The following is a 26,858-nucleotide window of genomic DNA, read 5'->3' as shown; positions in this document are numbered from 1 at the left end:
TGCAACGTGGTGCGCGTGAAACCTTATTTTCCTGAATGACATGGACACTCTCTGGTTCGCTGGACACAGGGTGCTACTAGCCGAGCATCGGGACGATGCTTCTTTTGGAGGGGGACAAATACCGCAACGCCATCTGTGCCCAACCACGCTGACAACGAGCTCGTGTGAACAAGCGAAGTGCCAGAAAAGAAGAAGCCTGAACTGAGCGCTATATATATATATATATATATATATATATATATATAAAACGCAATGTGAACGCGCGCACGTACGCGCAATTATATAGCGTCCACCTGTCTGCGCGTTTCATTGTGTATTACATGGGCACCGCCAAATCGAAAACCTAAGACCCATCTCCCTCACATCGGAGAAGAAGAAGAAGGCGCCGACTAGTGCGGACGTGGAAAGATCGGCTCCCGCTTTCGTAAATATTTTCGGTCTGCTTTTTGTGTCACCTACCACGGAAATGCACGCCATTCGACACGGTTTCTTCTGAGGACTTCCTTTGGTGAGTGGCCTTTGCGCGGAAGCCGTGGAACTTTTTGTGTAGACCACGCCGCGGCGACGCTAGGCGCGGGTAGGCTTAGGCCTAACGCGACGAAGAGGGGCATTATGCCCGAAGTAGAAATGGTGTTAGGAGAGGCAATCTCCCCCGAAGAAGCCAACAGCCCAGGCTGGACGACAGCGTTGGGCAAGCACAAGAAAGCCCTGCAAGAAACACCAGTTTCAACGAGCAAGAGAGCTCACATGGGCTCGAAGGGTGGCTGCCGCACGGCTGCCCAGCAAGGCGTGTTGCAACGTCTCGCAGCCTCGTCGAGGCTCCCCAGACTACCTAGGGAGCACATACGAATTATTGTCCGCCCAAGGGGCGGGCTTGACGTCAAGAAGATAAGCCAAATCAAGCTGGCTCAAGCCTTGGCCATGGCGGCTGCACTAGCCCCCACAGAAACTGAGGGCGACGTAATCTGCCCTAATTTCACTCAAAACGTTCTCGTCGTATCCACCCCGGAGAAGAAGAACGCCGCCGCTTATGCAGGAATCCAGCAAATCCGCATAAGCGAAGGACTCTACAAAGTTGCCGCATACATAGCGGCCCCAGACAACACCTGCAAAGGGGTCATACGAGGGGTCGACGCAGACATCAGCGAGGCCCAACTCCAGCGCATGATTGTCAACCATCGTAACCCGAAGGCTCTGGAAGTCAAACGAATTAAGAACACCACCACAGTGGTTGTCCTCTTCGACGGCATGAAAGTGCCTAACTATGTCATGTGCGGCGTCAGCCTTCTGCGCTGCACGCTCTACAAACGCCAAACCGAGGTGTGCTACGCGTGTGGCGGCTTGGGACATCGCGCGGACGTCTGCCCCAACCCCACCAATGAGGATTGCCGGGGCTGCGGACTAAGCTCACCACCCGATGACCACCAGTGTTCGCCGAAGTGCGCCCTTTGCGGAGGCCCGCATCTTACGGCGGACAAAACGTGTAAGCAGCGCTTTCAAGTCCCATACGTCGTACGCAGACGCCGACGGCGCCGTAAGCGCGCCAACAACAAGCACCAGCAGCAACAGCTGGCCAAGGAGAACAGGCCACGTGGCTCCAGCGCGGCGGGAGCCCCCAGGAGGGAGCGCTCCGTCACGCCCTCTGGTCGACAACGCAGCCTCTCCAGAGGGCGCTCTCGTTCCCGAGGGCGCTCTAACTCCCGGGTTCGGATCCAGGAAACGCCAACCTGGGCCGATCGTGTCAAGTCGAAGCAGACGACGCCGGCTTCAAAGGTAACGCAGGTAGCATTGCCGGAGCATAAGGTTGATCCCAGAGTCACCCAACTCATGCAAGAGAACGCTCGACTCAAAGCAGAAATGCAGCAGATGAGGGCCGACTTTGAGTCTTTCCGTAAGTCGTACCCCTCGCAAGTTGAGAAGCAACCGGTGCCCCCCTCAGGGGAGCCACAGGCGCGCTCGGGTAAACGTAGGGCCGCGCCCCCAGAGGGGGACGCTGACTCTATGGAGACCGAGTCCAATAACAAGGACTTAGAAAGCATGCAGCGGGCTATTCAGCAGCTCGCTGAAAGCGTGACTGTCCTCCTTAAAAGGATGGCGTCCCTGGAAAGTGCACAGGCCGCGTTAGCTACGGCTAGACAGCCTTCGAGGGAGCCCCGTCGGGCACCTTTACCCGCAAGCGCCGTCCCCGTCAACAAGACGGTGGAATGGCCAATCCAAGGCAATCACCATGGCGGTCAATCCCAATAAGTTGGTTGTGTGGCAGTGGAACTGTGCCAGTTTCCAACGGCGCAAAGCTCCGCTGCAGCAATTCGTTTCGGCACAGGCGGTCAAACCGCACGTAATTCTTTTACAAGAAACTCTCGATGACGCGCCCACCTTCCCGGGATACCGGGTTGTATCGATACGGGAGGAAGGAAAGCGGGGTTTAGCAACCTTGGTCGCACGGAAGTGCTCCTTTCAAGTACACAAATTACAAATTGGCAGAACTAGGGCGGAAATCATTATGGTCGAAATTATCCCTAACAATTGGCTTAAGAGCAGTGTCTTTCTTTTAAACATATACAGCTCGCCGTCGGATCAACGGCAGTCATTCGCCACGATCATGACAAAGGCGGTGGCCCTGAGCAAGGGAGCCCCCATAGTGATAGCGGGTGACTTCAATGCCCCCCACAATGCCTGGGGATACCCCCGCCAATCCACCAAGGGCAATCTCCTTGTCCAGGCAGTTGCTGACTGCTCACTGGAATTGATTACGGATGCTCAATACCCGACGCGAACCGGCACGTCGGTAGTCCGAGACACCACTCCGGACCTGGCGTTCGTCAAGAACGCCCCCGGAGCAGGATGGCAAAATTTGCAAGAGAACCTGGGCAGCGACCACTTCATTGTGGAGATTACCCTAACGATTAGCACAGCCCCTACCAGGTAATTTAAAGTGACGGATTGGGATGCCTTCCGGAAAATACGGAAGGCGGACCAGACCGACTACGATAATCTCGATAGTCTGTTCACAAGACTACAGAAGGACGTACAAGCTGCGACCAAGGTGGTTAAGACCGACCTAAAGGTAGATCGTATGGACGCGCGCCTTGCACACCTCCTAGAAGCCAAAAACTCCATCCTGCACCGCTGGAGAACGCACAGACTCCACCGCCGGCTTCGTAAGAAAATTGCGGAGCTCAATCGTACAATCGAAACTCATTCCATCGAACTGTCCAAACAACAATGGAATGAAGTGTGCTCCTCGGTTGATGGGCAGATGAGAACGGGGGGCAAATGGAACCTGCTCAAACACTTACTCGACGACTCGCAAACCAAAAGCAATCAGAGACTAGCCATCGATCGCATAGTTCATAATCAAAAGGCGGCGGGCGTATTTGAACACGTCCTCTTGCAAGAGTTGGCCGAAAAGTATCTTCCGCTGGGCCACTCCGGTGACGGGGATTATCCTTGTTATCGGGGGGGAGCGGTGGGGGAGCTCGACGCCCCCTTCACGGAATCCGAAATCTGGGAGGTGCTGGAAACGCTCAACGGTCGCTCTGCGCCGGGCCCGGATGGCATCTCCAATAAGCTCCTCCGAAACTTGGACGAACAATCAGTTGCACTGCTCACCGGGGAGGTCAATAAAATTTGGGAAACGGGCCTAGTCCCCGACTCCTGGAAGACAGCCTCAGTGGTGCTCATCCCGAAACCAGGCAAACCTCTTGGGCCGGAGAACATGCGGCCCATCTCGCTCACGTCCTGCGTGGGTAAGGTGGCCGAACATGTCATTCACAACCGTATATCTAGGCATATAGAAAATAATGAGTTATTCCCTCACAACATGGTCGGCTTTCGGCCGGCACTCTCCACACAGGACGTCATGTTACTTATAAAGAGGCAAATCATTGATGTCGACACTAGAGACACTCGGGGCATCCTTGCTCTAGACTTGTCCAAGGCTTTTGATAACATCTCGCACCGGTTCGTACTAGACGCCATCTCAGATCTGGGCCTGGGGCCACGATTCCATGCGTACGTTAGCTCCTTCCTCAGGGATCGCAAGGCCACTGTCAAAATAGGGCAAATCAAATCGAAGGAATTTACATTGGGAGCGAGAGGCACCCCGCACGGGGCGGTCATCTCTCCCCTACTGTTTAACATCGCCATGAAGGGCCTCTCGGACAGACTGGCCACAGTAAGAGGAACGGGTCACGCCCTCTACGCGGATGATATTACCGTGTGGTGCTTGGGAGGGTCTGACGCTGCAGTTCAGAGTGCGCTCCAAGAGGCGCTCGACATCACAGAACACTTCCTACTAGACACGGGCCTGAGTCTGTCACCAACCAAGTCCGAACTTCTATTGTATAGGCCCACCCGACGGGGGGTTAGGTGCTCCACACCCTTAGATCAAATTCCCATAGCCCTCTATACGAAGGACGGACAACAAATTCACAGAGTGGATACCATCAGGGTCCTCGGACTCTTGCTGGAATCTCGCGGGGGCAACTCACAGACTATAGCCCGCATTACTTCGAAGAAGGAGAATATGCTTCGGCTTATCCTCAGGGTCTCGAACCGCAGAGGGGGTTTAAGCGAGAGCAATCTACTCAGACTCTACCACGCGTTTCTGATGAGCCACGTTAACTATGTAGCCTCCGCGTTGCGCTGGTCTAAAGGGGATGAGGCCAAAATCGACGCCCTCATGCGCAAAAGCATCAAGCGCGTGCTGGGTTTACCACTCACTACCAGCACCGCGCGTCTCATGCAACTAGGCATGCACAACACCCTATCAGAGGTGATCGAGGCCCAACGAGTGGCTCAAATAATTCGACTATCATCATCGCGAGCGGGGAGACGCATCCTCGAATCCGTTGGATGCGGTCACCAGGAAATCACGGAGCGCAACGTGACCCTATCACCCATGGTCCGAGATACGTTCAAGGTAGATCCCATGCCACGTAACGTCCACCCTCAATACAATGTAGGGCGCCGGGTAGCCAGGGCTCGTTCCCTGTTAAAAGCGGCTGCTGCCACTCCGAATCTGGCATGTTTCGTTGATGCCCCCCAGTACGAGTGCTCTGATCACTATGCCGTAGTTTCGGTTGACTGTAATGGCACTCTCATTAATTCAGCATCCGTGCGGAAGGTTTCTTCAACAGTAGCCGAGCAAGTTGCTATAGCTATAGCACTGAAGGACCCTCTACGTTCCAATATCTTTACAGACTCCAGATCGGCAGCCCGAGCTTTCGCCTCCGGCTCGATCTCAAAGGAGGCGGCGGCCATCCTCGGCAGCGAGGGGGCTGCTGGTTTTCATAGCATCAAATGGTTCCCGGCCCATATGGGAATCAATGTACACTCTGAGCTTGTTAACGCCAATGAGTTGGCCCATGACTGTGCGCGAGGTCTTACACACCGCGGCGGTTCAGGTGGACTCACGGGCGGCGACTTAGGGCTGTATAGGGATTCGCTTCTCACCTTCCACGAAGTCTTGACACATTATCAACTTGCTCGGCGGGCCTTTCCGCTACCACACCCTAAACTTAATAGACCACAATCGTCGGCGTTTCGCATGCTTCAGACGGGGTCATTTCCCTCCAGGGGCAGATTCAGTCACTTCGCGCCTAACCTAGAACCCCACTGTCCAGACTGTGGGGAGGCGTACTGCTCCTTGTCCCATATGCTCTGGCAATGCCCTGCGTTACGCAGCTCATCGCTAACCACTCTAACCGACTGGGAGGCAGCCCTTAAGAGCGGCGACCTCTCAGAGCAACTACGGGCTGTCCAGAGGGCCTGCGACAGGGCGGAGGACCACGATCTTCCGACCCCGACGTGGGTGCGGCCCGCGACGGCTACGGGGACTCCCTGAAAAGGGGGGTACTCTAACGCCGGTTCCTCAGGACCATTAATAAAGTTCTTTGTCTGTCTGTCTGTCCCTCACATCATGCCTTGGCAAGTTGTACGAGAGAGTGGTCACGATAAGGCTACAACATTACATAGAGGATCACGAATTATACCCCCACAGTATGTTCGGATGCAGGGCGAAGCTGTCGACCCAAGACGTACTATTACAAATCAAGGAAGAAGTCTTAAGCAACGTTCCCAGGAACGGAGAGAACGTGATAATGGCAGTGGACATTAAAGGAGCCTTTGACAACGTGAGCCATGAAGCCATCCTAGCGGGCCTGGACGACCTAAACTGCGGCAGGAGGGTTTTCGGCTACGTCAAAGCTTTCCTGTCCAACAGAACAGCCACGATAGGGCTAGGAGAACTCCGCTCGGAGGAGTTCCATACACCCAACAAAGGAACCCCCCAGGGATCGGTCATTTCACCAACGCTATTTAACATAGCGATGATCGGTCTTGCGAAACAACTAAAAACGATCGAGGGCATACACCATGCCATGCACGCCGACGACATAACCATTTGGATCAACACGGGATCACTTAAAGAAAAAGAAGAAAGACTGCAAGAGGCTGCGACCTGCGTGGAGACCTACGTGAGCGCAAGAGGGCTAGCCTGCTCCACCGAGAAATCTGAGCTGCTCAGAGTCTGGAGAGGGAAACAGAATCGCACGGTCCCGACTAGCGACGAGCTCAAGCTTGGCGTCTACCTTGAGGGAAAGCTAATACCGGAGAAAACGCTCATAAAAAATTTGGGCATGTGGATACAGTCGAATCAACGCTGCTCACACATTCTCGCTCTACTCAAGACATCAACTCTTCAAGTCGCTCGCATGATAAGGCGCGTCTCCCTCAGGCGCTCAGGCATGCGAGAGGAAGACACGCTAAAGCTGGTTAGGAGTCCGGTGATCAGACGGGTTACCTACAGTCTCCCGTACTACAACCCAATCAAGAGCGAGGTTCAGCAGATAGACGCGATCATACGCAAATCATACAAAACCGCGCTCCACCTACCACAATGCACATCCACGGAGGAGCTCTTGGCACTAGGAATTCATAACACATTCGAAGAACTCAGAGAGGAACAACATGTTGCTCAGCTGCGCAGACTTCAACAGACTCCGTCTGGCAGGGAACTTCTGCAGAAGTTGAGATGCAGCGAACCGATACAAGAAACCCAAAGAACCGCGACTATCCCGGACAATATACGAAAAACAATCAAGGTGGCTCCCATTCCCAAGAACATGGACCCCAACCTACACGAAGAACGCAGGAAGGCGAGAGCCGAATACATCCAAAAGTCCCTAGCTTCCCAGGCAACAACGGTATACGTGGACGCAGCCACATATACCAGAAGGGCGAGACAGACCAACCCCAACGCAGTAGCGGTGGTGAGAAACTCGGATATGCGAGAAATCGTCAGCGCATCTCTACGGGACTGCACGGTAGTCGAGGCTGAAGAAGCGGCCGTCGCTCTAGCGGCAGCGGAGGGCTATCGGACTAGGCGGTCCTTAACAATACTAACCGACTCCCAAACAGCATGCCGAAACTACATGTTCGGCAGAATAGGTCACAGAGCGCTCCGCATACTCCGCTCAGAAGATCCCCACACAAAAAACCCAGAAAAAGAACAACTAATTAGACACACGATAATGTGGACGCCGGGTCACACGGACGTGGAAGGCAACCGTGAGGTCGACAGGGTAGCCCGAGGATACACTGCATACCGAGCACCCTCCGGCAATGACCTCGAGGAAGCCGAGCCAGTCCCCAGAGAATACTCGGCTATCCTGAATCACTATAAGGGCAGCAGGAAGCGGTACCCCTCGCCGCATAGGTCTCTCACTAGAGAGGACTCCGTAGCTTGGAGCCTGCTACAGACGGGTGCATATCCCAACCTAAACACCCTCAGCAAAATACAACCCACAAAATACAGTGACAAATGCCCATGGTGCCAGGACACACCCACGCTCTACCATATAACGTGGGCCTGCCAGAAAACAAATGCGGCACCAATAATACCAAACCCGAGTGCGGAGCAATGGGAAGGAATGCTCTCCAGCGGCCTTCAGGACGTCCAACTGGGACTGATCCGATGGGCCCAGCTGGCAGCGGCATCCAGCGGAGCCCTGGACTAGGGGCAGACGGCCATTGCCAAGAAGATGGAAGACACCATCTGACTCCGCGAAATTCATAGAATTTTCTAGAGCTAAATAAACGTTTTTCCTCCTCCTCCTCGTCCTCCCAGAGCACTCGCGCTGCCACCATTCATCGAGAGCGCCACATTTTATCGACCACCGGCTCGACACAGAGTGCGCTGCGGCCGTTGCTTGCCCGTTGCAGCTCATGTGACCGTTGTTTTTCTGCGGTGTCTCTTCAAACTTGCGTTCTCCTTAGCTTCATAACATTTTTTTGTTTATTCTATGGTCGTACATGACTTTTACGACCCAATGGCCATATTGCGAATAGCTTGGAATGTATGTTTCATCTGCAGTGATGTTATATACCAAGTGCCATATGTATTACCTCATTTCTAGTTGGACTATGGATAGAACACGCGCATGTTAGCCCAAAGCATATTTATTTAGCAAAAAGGCGCTGAAGCCCAATCCGTGAAATGAAGTACGCCTTACGTGATAGGACGTTGATGATTACGAACCGTAGCAGACGAAATTTATTCCCGCAAACATGATTACCTTCTGATATTTTATTTATTGTTTCATTATTTTGTTTATTTATTCATACTGCAGGCCAACATACTCACCCATGCAGGAGGGGCAATACAGATGACAAGGTAATCACAATTGAGAGAAAGATAATAGCAAAAATATACATATAAACAGTGCATAAAAAGGATGCAGCCCACAGCCACGTTACAAAAATCAAAATGCTTGCCATAGCGCAGCAACTACAAGAAAAGGAATTGCCCATTTTAATTTATATGTGGATAAAAAACGCTGTGCCACAGAACAATCGTGCACTAAACATAACAAAATACAGGAAATTTCACATAAATAACGAGAAAATAGAAATACTGCGTAAGGTTGTGTTATGTTATGTGACATATAGTTTTCCAACTCATTTGTGAAGTTCCCCGATTGAAGTACGTCAACAGGGAGGACATTCGATTCGTTTACAGTACGCGGACATAACTATTCATGTGAGATTTTGTTTTAGCAAATGGTGTAAGGAAAACGTTGTGTCTATGTTTTGTTTTTCGTGCAATAGGAGGCGTTACATAATGCGGCATTCGAAGCGCGATTTTTCCATTTATTATGCTATGTAAAAACTGGAGACGACAAACTTTACGTCTGTGTTCTACTGAACTGATATTATTTCTAATATCTAATAATATAATATTATATATATATAATATAATATTATTATTATTATTCTAATATAATATTATTTCTAATATTATTTCGAATAAGGACCGGGCTTCCTCTATTTTATATTTTAAAAACATAAATCTAACGTTATTCCTTTGTACACGTTCCAAATTCATGATTTACTTTTTGGTACGAGGATTCCATACAACCACCGCGTATTCGTTTCAATGGCACGAATGTGTTATATGCTAAAATTTTGGTGTTTACCTGTGCCTTTCTAACTTTCCTTTTTAAGAACTTAATTTGCGCAAAGCTGCTGAACATGTAAGGGAAATATGGTCTGACCAGGAGAATCTGTTAGTGAGTGTGACGCCTAAGTATTTGTATTTTTCAACGTCAGTTATTTTTGTGTCGTTTTTATATAGTAAAAAAAAATAAGTGTGTTTTTATTTTTATTAGTAAAAAATTAAAGCCTGTTCAGAGAGTAAGCGAATATTTTTAGCCCTGATAATGAGATTTTGTCGCCACCTCACTGCCCCACATGCCCACAGTGACAACGTCGAATTTCAATATCTGATAAACACCATGCACGCGCTTTCGAGAGCACAGTCATTTCGGCAGCAGGTATATTCATAATTGTAATCACTATTGCAAACTTCTGAAGGTATGCTTAAACACGTTAATGGTAGTCCGCCCAAATAAACATCGGCGGCAAAGTAAAAGATCCGTGAAGGATGTTGCCGATAAATGGGTTGGGATCTGGACGTCTAGACCACTGGGTGCGGAGTCAAGGATCATGAAACACTTTTTCTTGAAAACTCAGGAACGCATACGAACGAAGCACTGCTTTTTAAGGAAGATAATTATGCACTTATATCGACAAAACTGTGAAGAATGAAATGTTTAGTTTATTCCATCTTAAATTATTCCTGTCGCTTAGCGAGGGCGACCTCTACCACATTCTGCCTGACAAATACTTCATTTTCTTCGAGTGACATACTTATAATACATTTTAAGACTAGCTTCTAACGGCGTTACGTAACCGCCCAAAATGAATGGACTAGCAGTAACGAGCTCGGAGAACCCATGAAATGCAACAGTTTCCTCCTTTGCAAGGGTAAAAAGGCTATGCACACTTGGGCAAGCTTGAGCGCACTAGTAATTTATGCATAGAGTGAAGTGCCCCGTGCCAAACCTCTATTGTCTGCGCGAAGCTGGAGTCAGCTACAGCCGGTCGGTAGGTCAGAAATTGTCAAGTAGACCACAGATAGAAATATGCGGGAGCTATATTTTGAAGCTACTTTATAGCTGTTGCCTTTCAATCCACGATTGGCATAATTCCCTTATTCAGGATCCTAATTAGCGTATTTGCCGGATCTTAATTAGTGCGTACATGTCTTGAAGACGATGTGCGTTCAAATTTGCATGCGCGTTACAATAACAGCTAATTCTGCTCAAAAAAAAAAACATGAATCCAATCCTTACTAAAATCAAAAGCTCAGTGCAAGGTGGCTAAGCACAGTGCCATCAAATGGACGTTTTCTTTTTTCTGCCTTTGTTTGGAGTCTTAATTTTCCAGTTTGCTGTGGGTGTGCCATTTCTAACGCATTACATGGCCCTGATGATGATTTTCTGAGGTCGGTAGACAACGAAAAGGAGGTGTCGTCGGACTCCAATAGCGACTAGCCGCGAAGATTCGGTTGTGTGCGAATTTCCGTCAATAAAGTTGGTTTATTACGTGAGCGTCCAGTCAAATTTCTTTACTTTATGTGCACGCTAGAATCGGCACCAATGAATTGTTTTGGATGTTTGGGGATAATATAACTGCGCGTTACAATCGGGGACGCGGTAGAGTCGTGCGAATACGGTATTCTTTTGGGACAGTATTCGGGGCGAGCTCCACCACTACAAAGGCAGGCGCCACTGTCGGCGTGACGTGGCATGAAAGATGTTATGGACAGAGCGGCCGCGTCGGCTGCATCGGAAGCGCCGAAGCGAGCTGGAAACGAAAGTTTAAAGTCCCACCTGCGCCGCGGTTCTGAATAAGTGGTGAGGCTCTACCCCCTTGGGTGTCTGCTTGACAACCTTTGAAAGTACTATAATACCTTCAATTTCAGTGCTCCCAAATAGAATTTCAATGCTCCCAATTTTTATGCGAAGCATATTACGAGAGCTCAACCCAGCTCCTCAGGCGCGGCAGTGTCGCCTTCAATACCACGTGACACCGTGACGTCACGACACAGGAGAAACGGGGCTCCAACTCGCGCCGTCGCTCGCGCCGTCGCGGCGGTATATAAGCTAAGATCCCTCTCTGCGAGACTCTCACGAGGTGAGATGCCTCCTGGAGACAGAGCTGCTCGTTGGAATGAGAAGCGAAGGTTGCGGCGTGCTACAGAGACTGATTTTCTAGGTGGCTTTGGCTCAACTCTTGCAAGATGGGCTGGGTGGGAATCGAACCAGGGTCTCCGGAGTGTGAGACGGAGACGCTACCACTGAGCCGATGCTTCAAAGCACGATGCTTCAAAGCGGTACAAAAGCGCCTCTAGTGAAGGCGGTGTTGCCTTAGAAACGAGCCCTTTCTAAAGCTCAGGCGTGCGTCGCTTGCTCAGGCGCACATTTCGTTGCTGCGCCGAACGCTGCGTTGCTCGACGCTCACCGCGTCCAATGCGGGGCGCGTAGTCGCTGCGCCGTAGCCCATTGTCTTACACCCCTTGGCGGGTCGACGGGAACGCTGTCGCGTTCCTCTCTTGAAGGCGAAGCAGAGTAACGCATGAGTTGTTTCTTCGTCTAGCCGAACCAAATATAGCCAAGCAACAGCAGTTCACCAGGCTAAACAGTGGTTCAACAACTAAACTAAAGGCTAGTATGCTTCGCATCCTGGGCTTAACCTTAGCTAAGCCACAGCCTTTTTTTTTACAATACTTACTACTGTATAACATGCAAAAACGTTTACAATGTTATTGTGCTATTATGTTGTTGTTTATCATTTATTGTTATTGCTCTACGTATTGTATTTGCTAATGTATTAATTTTCCATGCTCTGTGCGTACTCCTTTCATTACGCTGATGTTTATTTCTTTCCCGATTCCACACTAATATGGTACCGTATTTCTCCCCTTAAACTATGCCTTCTCGAAGGCTTGTAAGCTACATGTAAATAATAAATAAATAAATATGTAGTGGCTGCCTTTGGAGGCGTGCAGCAGACTAGGCTACTGCTCGGTGTCGCAGTGCCGGACGTACGCAATGGATCACGGTGTCAGCCTTATTCGCAGGTAACCGCAGGGCAAGGAGCTGCGTGAAGCGTGGCTCGCGAAACTTAGAACCGGTAGGCATCCATCGGCTTATAAAACTCGGGTATGCAGTAAGCACAGACGCGAGGAACAATTCTGCTACGGCCGCGGGACTGCGCAATGCTCGGTGAGTTGCAGAAAACGACCACTGAGAGAGACACTCGCCAGCGCCCGCGGCCCGGCTGTCATTACGGTTTGCTCCATGAACGTGTTCATGCTAGATACTGGCAAGTTCCATGGAACGGAAAGGGAGCGGTAAGACGCGCATTAAAAAGAAAAGGCATGGCATATGGTCATGATGTGTTATGAATTATTGCACTGGATTACGAAAAAGAAGAGGGAAATCCACGCTGAGAAGACCGATAAACATACAGTGCGATGCAACTTAAGAAATAATATTGAAATGTCCAAGAATTCAGAAGACAAAAAAAGATTTAATCCTCGCGACAGCAAATCATAGTCGCTGTAGGCGTCCAAGTATACAACTAAATTATTTTTTAACAATTCTGACAGCGTCCCGGCAACAATGTTGTGTGCTGTCATATGCTTATATGCTGCGGCCTAATGCTCACCGCACGGTGCGAAAACGTGTTCACAGCGAAAGCAAAACTTTCTGCGCGGACATGCATGCAGACGCGCAGTCGATCGCTGCGAACCCGTGCGATCGCTGCATTGAGGCTTCACTCTGTTATGCCCCATTTGGTTATACAGACGGACCACTATAAGAATATATTTCACATAGTTTACACGCAGCGTCTGCCTACCCTTCACGCAAGAAGCCGGTTCGGGAGACTCCATCGCGGCGACCGCGCCCAGTGGCGTTCAATGTGCGTATTAGGTAACGAGATAGCGTCTGTAAACAATTCTGTGCTTGCAGTTTCCCCAAGATTATTATATCTACAATCAAAAACTTCCCTCGTCTTGAGAGTACCTCCATAAATGCCCAGGAGGGCTACCGCGTGGTGTTTTTATTGAGCGCCGCAAGCGAAACCTATGAGGAGCACGCCGCGTGATCCCTCATACTACGCAAGCGGGGTGCATCCGACAGGCGGCGATTCCGTAATTTCTCGCCCCCAATAGTGCTTTCCGCAAGTCTTTACAAGAAATTCGTTCCCTGCTTAATACCCTGAGAAGTTTGGAAACTATGAGACGTACGTGACTCAAAGAAGGGTCTGTTCACCGCCAGATGCATCACTTTTCCAACAAGCTCGTAACAAGTTGACTTCACGCGCGAGTTGGTGACACGACGTCTTCCAAAGAGCAGCTCTGGCACTGTATACGTCACCAGCTGCCGGTAGATGCTCCAGGCAACCAGGTATCTCAGTCCGTTTTCACCCACAGCCTTGTTCTGGAACAGCTTCACAAGAATATTGGTAGCCAGTGGATCATGTTTAATATAGTCTAAATCATTATAGGTGCCGTTGGTGTATGTAGAAATAAAGGTGCTCCATTCATCTGGGTAGTACAAAAGGATAAGAAAACGGCAAGAGCTTATCGTTAGTGTAGAAACGAGAACAAAAGCAACTAAGGGGCCTAGATATTTATGTACAACCATACGAAGCCAAGAATAATATAGCAAGGCAAGCATACAGGAAAGTATTTGTAGTGTTTAATTGAAGTCTAGAGGTGATTAGATAAAAAGGAATGAAAGCAGACGAAAAATGCATCCTGCCATTTTTTAACACTGGCGGCCAGTATCTGCTAAGTTTAAAGCTGTTATTACATTCGCCGCCATAATGTTGAGTGGCTTTAGCTAAAACTGCCAGGTTGTTGTTATCTTGTGAACATAAGTACCAAGACTGAGGGTGCGGTCACCACGCATGGCAAGTCGTGTTCTTTCCTTTTCGTGTAATTCCATTACAAGCTACAAACACGTTCACTTGTACTTTGGTTGGCTGTATTATCTGTTCGCTTCATAGATGACGCCGCGGTATCACACCATCATATTAGTTATTGGCGCCTATACTACGAAGTCCCTTCTACGTAACTTCCTTTATTATATATTCGTCAAGCAAGCACTTTTTTGTGTCATCAGGCAACAAAAAAACTCGACAACTTAAATTGTACGTAGTTAATTGGGATCTGTGTGTAAGAGCGCTCACATGTTGCGATACGCTGAACTACTAGTCAGTGCGTACTAACGTGATTAGCTTCACCGCTATACTGTTGCCCAAAATACAATGCACACACTGGTTTGCTACCCCTTGATCGAAAAGTCGCAGGGAAGAAAAATGCTTGACTGTGTAAACCCCATGAGCAAGATTATCTTTTGCAACACCGTGAAGGCTTGAGCTAGTCGATACATACTGGGCAGGGTAACAGCGCGAAAAGACGAAGGACAAGGAAGGGCAACACACACCAGCGCTCGCTGACGAGGGAATTCTTTATTAAGAAAGGAACAGAAATATATACCCAAACAAAACACAGGCACATCACTGCGCATGACCAAGAAGAATGAGGCACCGATGAGATTTCCACAAAATTATTGTGAGGATATCTGTGGGGCTTCTAATATCGCAGCCTATGGTGCATATCGCATCAACACTCCTTCCATGGCCTTGGCTGAGGCACAGCTAATTTATCTTAGCAACCACGTTAAATTCTAAAAAATTCAATCGGTGACTCATTCATCTTCGTCATGCGCAGTGATGTACCTATGCTATTTAGGTACATATTCGTTTTCCTTTCTTAAAAATTTGCAGGTCGCTCAAGCTTCGTCTTCGTCTCAAGCTTCGTCACGACCATAAGTACATGCCTAGCGGCCCAAGAATTGTGCCACTAGGCATGTCAGGTACACGCCGCACTTAAATGAACGTTTTTGACGTCAACTTAGCTAACTAGATACGCTGAATTTGGAATGTTCAGCTCTATAATGATGCAAAAGATCCTTTAAATTTGTCTGACGCTGAGAGGAATCGAAACGTTGTCACATGGTCTGCTCAAGGACGGCAGCCCAACACTTTCGCAAGCTGAACCAAAGATTTACTAGGTATAGGCCACTTTTCAGTGATACAATGAATGTCCTTCACGCCGACGCTATAGCGAAATGCGCCACCAAACAACTGGACATGTGGAACTCTTCGGCGAACCGCTCGTCAACTTGGGTCACGCACCTTCGCGCGCGCAGATGCGCCACGCTTTTCGACTCAGAGGTCGTGCCCGGACTTCTCGAAAGTGCCGCTGATGGCCCAGCGGGTCGAGAAGGAAGCGCGTGAAAGCAGCTCGGTTGCCGCATGACACACTTCTTTGCATTCGCACGCACCCGCGACCTTTGGATTTCTGAAGCCACGCAGTAGGCTTTGAGGCGACGGCGCTAGATGCCGCCAATAGTTCTAAAGGAAGCCTAAAAGAGGAATTTCGCCGAAATGCGCGCTTCTTACATTACTCGTTTCCATAGTGGAAAGACTTTGTGTCATTATATCGATTGCATACTAGCGTATTGCCGTCGAAAGCCGTCGTGAGGTGGGTTCTGCAGTGATTTCCTTCTTTTGCTAGGTTTTGCAGAAGGTACAAGGCCATGAATTGTTTCACTTTCTCTTTCAGAAATTTTAAACATAGTAATGGGCGTGCTATGGTGCTAGAATGCTTGCTCTAACCGCTAAACACTTGACAGTTCTGCCATCAACAGATAAACATTTTGTTGCGTGATGTCGCAAGGAATTACGGCAGAAACCAGCTCAGGATGAGTGTCTACATTAATGCGATGAATCTTGAATCAAGAAACACACCGTATTGACACTTCAGAAATAACTTATGTATGCGGTGTATAATGTAGCCAAGCCCTGCCCGCACATTCTTGTGGACAAGTCCTGCCACACAGCGGCAGCAACACAAAGTTCGCGTGTGGCGCACATTTGAATATAAATACCGAGCGGACAGTTGAATATCTGTGACGCTCGTATGATGATGCCCTGAAGGGCAGATATGGTAAAGTAGTTTTTCAATTGAATAGTGGCATATGCCCAGTGTGACATACCAAATGATTCAAGCTGGTTCAGCGGCAGCAGCGCTATAACGTAAAACTATTCCCAACTTGTCCGTTTCAATTCTGCAATCACCCCTACGCGATTGGTCAAAAACTTTCTTGGACCGCCCCCACTTCGCCTAGCAGTCACGGGACGTCACAAAAACCGCCATAGCTCGCCATCGGATATGACGTGTGCACTGTAATTATGCATGATTTGAGCGAAGAAAACCAAAATAGTTGTTTCTGATTCGACGTCTTTTCGCCCTTAGCATTCGGCTATTGGTTAAAGGCTCTCGGGCTGCACCCAATTCACCTGCCTCTTACGCGACGTCACAGAACCGCAATAACTCACCGCGTCAAAGTGACGTGTACGCGTTAAGGATGCCTTATTACGCCGAACAAAACTGAGTTTCTTTCTGAATAGCCGCAGGCTGCCCCATTCCGAAAAATAAAAGATGGCTGCCACCGATCACCCAGGCACTGGTTACTCGCACCTACCGGAAAGCTTGGGTTCATTTGCGTATAATAAAAATTTATGCGTGGCCGTGTAAAATAGCATGGCCGTGTAACTTTCGGCACGTTTAAGACCTCGTTCTGCCAACTATTTTTTCCTGAGGATTCATTTTAGCGTCATCATTAAGCTTCTGATGCATGCCGCCGCGATTTTCAACCAACCATCGCGAGTTAAGTAAGGGAAAGCGGACCAATCGCAGACGCCGGCACCTCCCGATTCGTCCGGTTATGGATTTTCAGTGAAGTGGCTCGGTCATATCAAATCCCTCTCCTCTTGAGCGTGCCCCTGAACTAATGTCAGCCAATTAAATAAAACACGTCGCTCAGCGTAGGCAAAGCTATTCGTTTTTGAAGCAAGCAGAAGTGACCTCCTATGAACGAGCAGAGCGTTTAATTGGTCTGGTCAGACAACCCTGCGGGTGACCACCCGATGCTTGCCTCGGCGGTTACGCAATTTTGAGGTCAGTGCATTGGAATATAAACATTTTCGAATAGTTTTACGTTATAGGGCCCCAGGTTTCAAAAAATGATCCCTCGACACTTCAACGTGATATACTACCAATGCGACCATAAACTACACCGCAACCAAGGGGCCTTGAAAGTGTTTGGACGCAGACGGACGGACGGACGGACGGACAGACGGACACACGGACGGACAGACGGACGGACGGACGGACAGACTGCGATCTGGGTGAAATTCTCAGCCAGTGCTTATTGCGCTAAAATTTCATGGCACAAACATGCCGTATTAATGTTTGTGGCAGAACGTAAAAAAATTCTTAAAAACAATGTACAATCTTCAACTTTCTAATAAATGTTTTTTCAAAATCTTAATAAATTAAGCTTAAGCCCTGGTACATATTCTGGGATGTAGTCTAGGCAGTCTCTAACGATGACAAACTATTTAACAAAGATTTATTCCCAGCATTCGTTCACACCGAACTACGCGTGTGTTACATCGATTGTGACCAGTCCGTCCACCTAAGGTAAAGACAGGGGACCACCCTGTCTACTGAACAGTTATTTTCTGCATAATACATCACGAAAATGGCCGATCCTTTTTCATTCGCTCGGCAAAAAAAAGAAAGAACGAAAAATGCTTGCTCGTATATAAGATTCTAAATCCCTAATTCCTAAATGATTATTCTAGCTTAACAATTTCAGTTACTCGACACTTGAGATGAAGGGGGCTTAAATGAAGCCAGGGCAGCCTGAAGCACATTTAGAACACCATTTTGAAAAAGACATGGTCAGTAGATACAGTTTGCCTTCAACCTAATTCGTGTATTCCAGCGATGATGCACTCACTGCCGGCCAACGCCTCCGTATGTATGACCCAAATTTCATTAACTTTCGTCGCCTAAAACGAAAATTACTATGTTTAGCTTTCGGAGGCTACGTGTTATGGGTTCTATGAAACACGCAGCCTCTCTAGTCTTTAGGTTAAGAACCTTAATGAGGCAATTACAGCTAGACACATGGCCGAAGTGCAATTTTCTCTACTCGGGGGTGCTCTTCTAATATATTGTTGTTGTCTTGTGACAAAACTGTTTAGCCAAGTTCTATGACATAATACTCATGAAAATATTCAACCCAGTAATTAAGGATACGTGTACACCCTTAACAAAAAAATTTCGAAAAAGGCCCCAAATCGCCTTTTTGTAGGATAATTGCTGTATCTCCACAAATAAAGTCGAGGCGTACAAAGTATTATGCATTGTAACGCACAGTCCGCCCTAAGGTGCTATGACAAAATGTTCGCTCTCAGTAAATTTGGGCTAATTTAATATTTTCTCAATATCATTAGTTGCTCTCAGTTTACAATTCGAATGCCGCTAAGGCAGATAAACCTGTTTTCGCACAACCTGTCTTTGAAATTCATTTTTAGGCTATAAATGCCTTGAAGGTTTTGAAAATTATTTGCTGAGGGTCGCCTTTTTTGGCTGGTGTGTTTGACATCAAAGCCCCTATGGCTTCTCTGAAGTGTGCAGTGTAATGAACCATCACTAGCTTGCGGTAAGCAATGTCTCGAAATTTGCGGAGCAATTCTTTTTCAGGCATGTAGGGAAACTAGTGAAGCAGTTCCACGTACCTGACGTAACGTATGGCTTTGTGTATTTGCCGAGGAAACGAATTTGTATATAATCAAGGAATCTCTTCTGGCTAATCGCAATACGTCGAACTGGAAAATGAAGAAGACAGAAGATTCAAAAACAATAAATATGATGAAACATAAGCTGGTCATTTTGTTATATTCCAGCTGCAGTGAGCAGGTATATGATTACGAGGCTCTCCAAGCGCCAGTAATAAACGGTGACTCATTTGACGTATGACAGGTTAGACGCGGGCATACAGGCAGATAGCCTCAGAAAATAGAAAAGCAACAGCAGGGATGACGCATGAATCGAGAGTTCACGGCAGCTCTGTGCTCGATGGAAAATTCCTAGACCTCTGATCAAGAAAAAACTTTCATTAGCTATTCAAACTGTGCGTAACATCGTTCGTATTTCTCACGCACACAAAGAAATTATTGCCCACAACATTGCACCGCCATCCTCAATCTCACGAAGCAGCTCACAATGAAAGCGGCTGCAAAATGGTAATGAAAAGGCTTTGTACTACGTCCACCTGGCTGTCCATAACATTCGCTTCTTGCTGAGGGTCTTCTCTCGGACAACCAGAGTGACGACATAGGTCACATTAATTCCACATGAACCCTTCAATGGACAGTTTGTGATCGGCTCTTCGCTGTTGTGCTAATATTATGGTCACTGGTATTTAGCACACTGTTGTGGCAGCCCTTCATTCGCTGCCCCAGCCATTTTGCTTCTTTCAACTTTCTTTCAATTCGTTTATTTGAGCTATCTTTGAGACATTAAAAAAAGTGGGCAACAGATCCAAATCGAAAGGCGCTTATTTAAAAAAAAAGCGTTGTTGTATCCTAAACAACCACATTTGTGACATAAACACATGGCACGTACGCATAGGAGACATGGCGGTGGGTGCAAAAACAAAAGGAGACGAAATTGACTGCATCTACCTATGTTCGAGTGCACACAGCATGTGTTCAAAATACTGCAGAGGAGCAGCCGTGTCATGCTGCGATTGCGTTGTCTCTCAGGACGCTGAATGTCTAGAAGCTGCATAAAAAAAAAACAAGCATGGTTTCTCCACCTAAATCGAGAGGTGCCAAAGTTAGACATTTCCTGGTGCTTGGGAGATGCCTGACTGCAGGTGGAAATGAAGAATGCCCAAATGAATTTGTCCTGCCATAACAACGCATGCAACCAACAACAGCCAACACTCTCCTATTCGCGCACGCTCGGTAGCCTTGAAATTAATGAACAAACAGATTTATGCACTAAAAACAAGCGCGCACTGCGCAGGTTGGTGTTCAATGTTGTGCAGAGTTTCGTTCATTGTGGCTACATTTATTTATTTACTTATTCATTTACTTACTTATCTATGTAGGTATGTTTTATTTGCTCAATTTCATAAAAGGCCACAACCTCATTGTCCAGGCAGACACGGCTAAAGTTCGAGAAAATGCCTGACTTCTGCGTTGCACAGAGACAGCAAAGTAGACGATACAGCGCACAAGGAGAAAAACAAAACAAAATATAACAAGCACCTAAATATACCTTACCGGGGGTCAGGTGTTAACGTACGTACAATAATTGAGTGCTTGAGAGTTGTGGCAGTAGTATACAAAATTTTACTGAATATTGCACATGAATTCATGAACAACGCAAAACTTCGCAGACATCGTGAGTAGTTTCGTATTACTCAGGCAATAGCTATAGAAATATGAACGTTCTCAGTGGAAATGTACTCGCTAGTGTACTTTAATGATCGAGTAATAATTTGGCATGTCAGCACTACAATCCCCTAAATAAATATTGTTTATAGGTATAGAGACTCCCTGTCAGAAGAACTGTGATAAAAATACGCTTCAGGAAAGTGCGAGGTACTAGCGGTGGCCGAAGCATATTTCGGATGGCAACCTCTCCCGACTCCGGCTAAAAACACCTGCCTGGAAGCGAATGGCTACAGTAAATAAGAGGCCAGTCATATTTTTTTTTACATGGAAATTATTATTGTGTGACACAAACAGAAGCTTTTGCATTGCCGCGTCAATCTTATGCAACAGAAGACCACCCTGCTTTTGTGAGTTCTTACGGAAAACAAAACAAAACAACGCAAATTGCCCTAATTCGTGGACAGAAATAGCATCATATCTCATTGTTTCAGAAGTGAGTTTGTTGCTTTCGACTTTCTCACTGACATAATTGCACTAGTGGCATACCGGTGCCACACGACCTGTTTAGATCCCGATCAAGCCCGATCGGCTTTGAAATACTCAACTGCGATTGCCTCCGTAACTCAGCTTGCGCAAAGGCGCCAATCACAATCGAGAAATTCGATCCAGAACAGGCTTGATCTCGATCAAAAGTGCGCAGTGTGATACCCGCATTATATACTGTGCCACATGGACTCCGCAAAGATAACCTGATATTGCGGATGTGAATTCTGTAAAATTATAGTGCTTAACTACCCTTCGAATAAGCAGATAAGTTCAGCCTACACCACTTTGTTCTTGTTTTACGAATATTTGTTTGTACATGGTGGAGCTTTTTAAGGGGATGTAGGAATACTACGACTAATGTGCGAACACAACTTTGTGCTTGAACGAGAATAAAAGAAACTAAGGGTCCGCTTCTATGAGTCATATCATAATAAGCCAACAAACAACGGCAATAAGAACAGCATAGGTAAATTTCCTGCACTTACCAATTGAATAATAGAAATGCTACTATAATGAGAACGAAAGCGCATGAAAGAACAATTGGCCTTAGGTGGGGCACGAACCTGCGTCTTCGCAATACACTCTAAAAAAAGCTTACACCTTTTGGGGTGTATATCTGCCACACAACAATAATCGTCATCTGCCTTGCTTGCTTTCATTTCTTGAAAACGCCGCGTCTGCTACTTTCCTGTCGGCAATGCTATGTCATGCTGATAACGCGCATGCCATCCGTTACTGGGAAGTACCGGGCTCGCAGCGTTAACGAAAGGAAATGCGCACCAGATAGATGACATTTATTGTTGTGTGGCAAGATACCAGTTAAAGGGTGTAAACTTTTCTTCGAGTGTACGCGTGCGGTGCCCTTAACGAAGAAGCTACCGCGGCTCCATTTTCCCATCCACTTTCTGGGGTATTATTGTTTGCCTACTACAACTAAACCTGGGAGTGTCAGCCAGCGCCACACCTCACAGCATTAACGGTGGATGTGGAACATCGCATTTTGTCGCAGGCTTCACGTATACGCGATTTTGTTTTCTTTAGGTGAAGGCAACTGGTTAGTAACCTCACATATACGCCTGAAGGCATCAATGCTGCCGGATTCGAGGCCCCGCTGTGTAATGAAGGAGTACAATGGAAGCCGACAGCCCGATGTTTAATAGTCATGCCACAAGAAGCCACCAAACGGCTCACATAACGCTCCGAGGTTTAGTTCCAGTAGGTAAACATAAATACCCCAGAAAGTGGATGAAAATGGGCGCCGCATCACACGCGCAATTCAAGGATGTGGGTTCGCACCCCACCCGCTGCCAGTTGTTTCTTCATTCATTTTACTTTCCATTAATTTATCATTTCTTTAGGTCACCTAATGACTACATGTAATTTCCCCTATACTGTCATTGGTGTCTTTCTTTTTAGGCTTCTGGTCATCTGGTAAATTTGTACGTGTAGTGAACGCAAAAATTGCTGACGTGATGCAAAATAACACGACTCCGAGTTATGCAGTAACGCGGATATAAATACTGCGATTTGTGTTTAAACTTTGATCCAGTTGATCCAGTCTAAACAAAACATTTTCACCCGGTTCTTGTTACATTCATAAAGAAATTGGGTGGGGGACCGAAGCATTGGCTTGGAAATTGGCAAGTGCAGATGGCTTTAATTAAGCTAGAGATTGTTCCTGTTACGACTGGTCCTAACAAACGCTAAATAGCCAATGGTAGGAAAAGTAGAGGAAGCACTCTTTCTTAAAACCGGGAACTCTAACAAGACAGTGTCACCGCCTAAGCACACGGTGCAGATTTGAAAAGATCCAAACTTCAAAAAAGCTAGATACGATGCTAACAGGTCCCCTGGACAGAGCATTGACGCGTTTACACTTAGAATGTGAAAACACACTTCCGTCGAGGAAACACACCTTCACGGGATTTTATTTACAATGTTCAGTACTTCACCGCCGAAGGTCTTATCTTTTATTTGGAATATCTGCCTATAAGAAAATGATCAAGGTATCTAATTTACGTTGTAAAGCCTTGTTAGGAATATCGTAGGAAGATAAGGCAATAAAAATAATATAAAAGCTTATGTCACAACATGCTAACGATGCTCGCTCTGAGAGAATTACATATAAGAGGTTGCTCAAAGCAGCGCCTGCGCTATCCACGCTACTGTACACACCCTGGAAAAAAAAAAGCACGTGAATACGTCTCACGTTGTCTTTCGTATCCAATTATTTTCGAGGCCAGCTGCATGTCCTCAGGAGGGTTGACACCGTACCGCTGGAGATGACGTGCGTAATAGTCAAAGTTATCATCTTCGCTGCTCCGCTGAATCATCCATTCCTTTTGTTCTCTGCTGTACTCGATCTGTGGATTAAAACGAAAGGAAGATGTCTCTAATAGTTCCAAATTTCCCTGCCACGGCGAGGAAACACACGTCAAGTTAGCGCAGCACCTTGCAGCAACGCATATGTCAGCCGCTGGAAGCGAAGCCCTACGTAAACAACAAAATAATTTGGCACTCATTTCTAGCTCCTGATGATCCACTGAGACCCCGCGCGTCTCGGGGCTAGAGTGTCGTGCAGCGTTACCCCCCGTTTTGGAAATGGACTGGGCACAACAAGTGAGAAGAACGCTCGCACACGTTATGAGCTTTTTTATTTTTTTCTGGCAAAATGAAAGTTGCACCAATAATAAAGACTTCGGAGACGATTGCGCTCTGCACGCACCAGGGATTAAATAAGGCACTTTTGGAACTCCTCAACTCATAAGAGTTAATATAACTCTAGAGGAGAAACTGACGATAGCGTCCGTGCATTGAAATCGGCAACGGCTAGGGCACCCGCATGTTGCTACTTTGCGCAGGCACGCATATGCAGGATACTAAAGGTGATTCAGACGAGCAGCGCCATGAACGCGATATGGAGCCTCCTTCAGTATAGTGGCGTCATTTAGTTGACGCACCTGCATACACACCATTTCAAGCACCGTAAATTTTGAGTCCTAATCCCATAAATGGTCATCGGGTCTGTCAAGAAAATGTACACAATGAACTCTACGCTTTCTCCTAACTTACGTGCTACCTGCAAAGGCCCTTTGTTCCGGCATATTTTGGATATTTTAAGCCTAACGAAAATATAAAATAGTAACAGTGCGGGCGCCTTCGCAGTTGATGCTTGTTTTGCTCAGATTTTTCACTTGAGTCAGTACACTAACTCTAAGCCGCCAAACCTATAGCGCGGTATTGAGTTCTCGCGCGGCAGGACAAAGCATAGAAAGTAACAAGATGAGAGACGTGAATATACATTACGTTAAAAGAAACAATGCACGTTTCCGCATGCATATAAATCATGATTACAAACTAGTGCACACGAATCCGCGGAGGAGTGCGTAAATGTAGTCGGTAAGTACGGTGTCAAAGTCAAGTTGTCTACAGGCCATAATATAATAAATGTATGCACTCAGTCGAAAAGACGGTTGAGGGGTTTTATGTCAAGCGTAAGGATAAGTTTGTAGAACGATTTAAAAAACAATTTCTAGATTTTTTTGTAGCTATGTCAGCTTTAGTACAGAGGAGCTTGGTCATGGCATCAAAGGCGATATAGCAATTAACAATCACTGACCAGTGGAAGGTAGTCTGTCGTGTCACAAACATATATATATTACATATATACATTCAAATACTCGTGGTCCAAGATAGAAAGAGAGAGACTATTAGAAAAAGAGAATTTCGCCGGCGCTTATACAACAGCTGGCATGCTGCCCTGTATAGGGATGGGGAATGGGATTAACAGATTCCAGAGGAGAGTGGTAGAAAAAGACATGAAGTGAGGTACCACGGCAGCAGCAGCTAGCAAATTCACCTTCGTCATGAGTCTCGCTTCAATGAGAACTAAGGGTGGAAAGCACCGCGCATACGAAGCGCACTCTGTTTTAAGATGACACCCGCGCGACAACTCACGTCGTCCTCATCGCAAATCATTTTGAATATAGGACTGCTGCGCCGTATGCAGCAGCCGTCAGAGTAAAACGACCCTTCCACTCGCCCGGTCCTGTCCCTCCCCTCCCACCGGTGCCTGGCGCTAGACGGAAGACGGCACGTATCCTCCCCCCCCCCTCTCCTCCTTTGAACACGGGAAATTAGGCCGCACTGGTCGGCTGACCCTTGCGAGCTTTCACTCGCAATTACAGGATACGGGGCACGTCGACGATGTCATCGTGGTTGGACTTGATAGGAAACGTCACTGCGACGTGGGCGGCGAGCAGGAGTGCGCCTGGAGATTCCATATCCTTGCTATCGCGATAACAAAAAGGCAGCAGTGTTTCATCTAGCCTAATTGCTGTTTATTTTAGCGTCAGGTCTCCGTAAGCCCTGCTGCACTCAGTCCTTCCCATTCTGCGCGCCACAGTTTGTTGCCTTCTAACAACTCGGGAAGGTAATCTGCATAAGGAAGCTGCACTTCCGGCTGACTGATTCTAATGTCGTACTTAGCGCCTCTAGTGAGGTGTTCGTGAGTCCGCGTTTATGCTTTCCTTGATACGCGCTCGGGGCTTGGCTGCTGCTGGTGATGATTTATTGACATCGCTTTGAAAAGAAGCGCGGACAAATCGTAACTAAAGCTACTTAATCACACAGTTATGCTATCAATGCTTATCCTTCTAGCACTCTTGTATACATCTCTAATCTTCTTTATCTACCTTGTACCGCTGCCTATGGCTGTAATGGGTTCCGTCGTATCAGTCTCTCCCCTGCTTTCTTTCTACCAAGACTATCTCGCGTGCGCCAATGAGTAGATCGAGGAAGCAGAGGGAGTGGGGGGGGATGAGGGAGCTGCGTTGTACTCTGGCAACAATAGTGTACAGCAATTGCAATATGCTGAGTGTAGAGGTGTGCCAACGGCTCATGCGTGCGGTGTTCTTGCCGCTGAGTCTGCGTTCAAGCGATAGAGAGCACGAAGTATCGCTTGCTACTGCTGCCGCGATTCCTCACTTCAGCGTTTTGACAAGGAGTTTCCACAGTGAACGAGTGTGATTTGTTCTTGTTTACTTGGGCGCGCTAACACCATGCTTGTTAATTTAGTTAGTAAGCGAATATTTCCGAGTTTATACGGCCGATAAAACTACTGCCCTCACTTCGTACCGAAGTCTACTAATTTTCAATCACAATCAACGCTTCGCCTTGCGGAGAAAACCGCTAATTATATTGTTACACGTCTGCACTGTTGGCACTGCCACAGTACATTCTTTTTGTTTTTGTAAGAATGCTCAGTTTAAACTTTTGAATTTGTTGTGATAACACCGTGAGAGTCAAAAAAGTACGGACGTTTCGAAGTTACAAGTAAAGCTACCACGAGAATGATTGGAGAGAGACTTGAGAGGTGCTCTGTAAATGCCAAAGAATTGCGACCAGAAGCCTTGAATTCTCACAAAGTGCTATATAATTGTTAAATTAAATGTCTTCTAACAGAAATAGCAAAGCAATATGCTTTAGCCGAAAAGCTAAAATGACGATTCCAAACCAAATGTAAAACTCTTGGAAAGCATGCTATTGAATTTGATAAACGTGTCACA

General features: G+C 47.2%; 1 protein-coding gene across 4 annotated transcripts in view; it reads right to left on the bottom strand.

Moving 5' to 3' along the window:
• Nucleotides 1-26,858, bottom strand: part of LOC135902760 (neprilysin-1-like) — a 108,858-nt gene that overhangs the window by 45,070 nt on the left and 36,930 nt on the right. For all 4 annotated transcript variants that reach the window (XM_065432988.2, XM_065432990.2, XM_065432989.2 and 1 more), the window contains 3 exons: nt 23,501-23,654; nt 19,078-19,167; nt 13,661-13,960 (listed from right to left, as the gene is read on the bottom strand). In XM_065432988.2, coding sequence (XP_065289060.1) covers nt 13,661-13,960; nt 19,078-19,167; nt 23,501-23,654 — 544 coding nt within the window. The remainder of the gene's footprint in view (nt 1-13,660; nt 13,961-19,077; nt 19,168-23,500; nt 23,655-26,858) is intronic.

This window comes from Dermacentor albipictus, chromosome 2 (assembly GCF_038994185.2).
Source record: "Dermacentor albipictus isolate Rhodes 1998 colony chromosome 2, USDA_Dalb.pri_finalv2, whole genome shotgun sequence".
Taxonomy (NCBI): domain Eukaryota; kingdom Metazoa; phylum Arthropoda; class Arachnida; order Ixodida; family Ixodidae; genus Dermacentor; species Dermacentor albipictus.
This window is presented reverse-complemented; position numbering and strand designations above follow the sequence as displayed.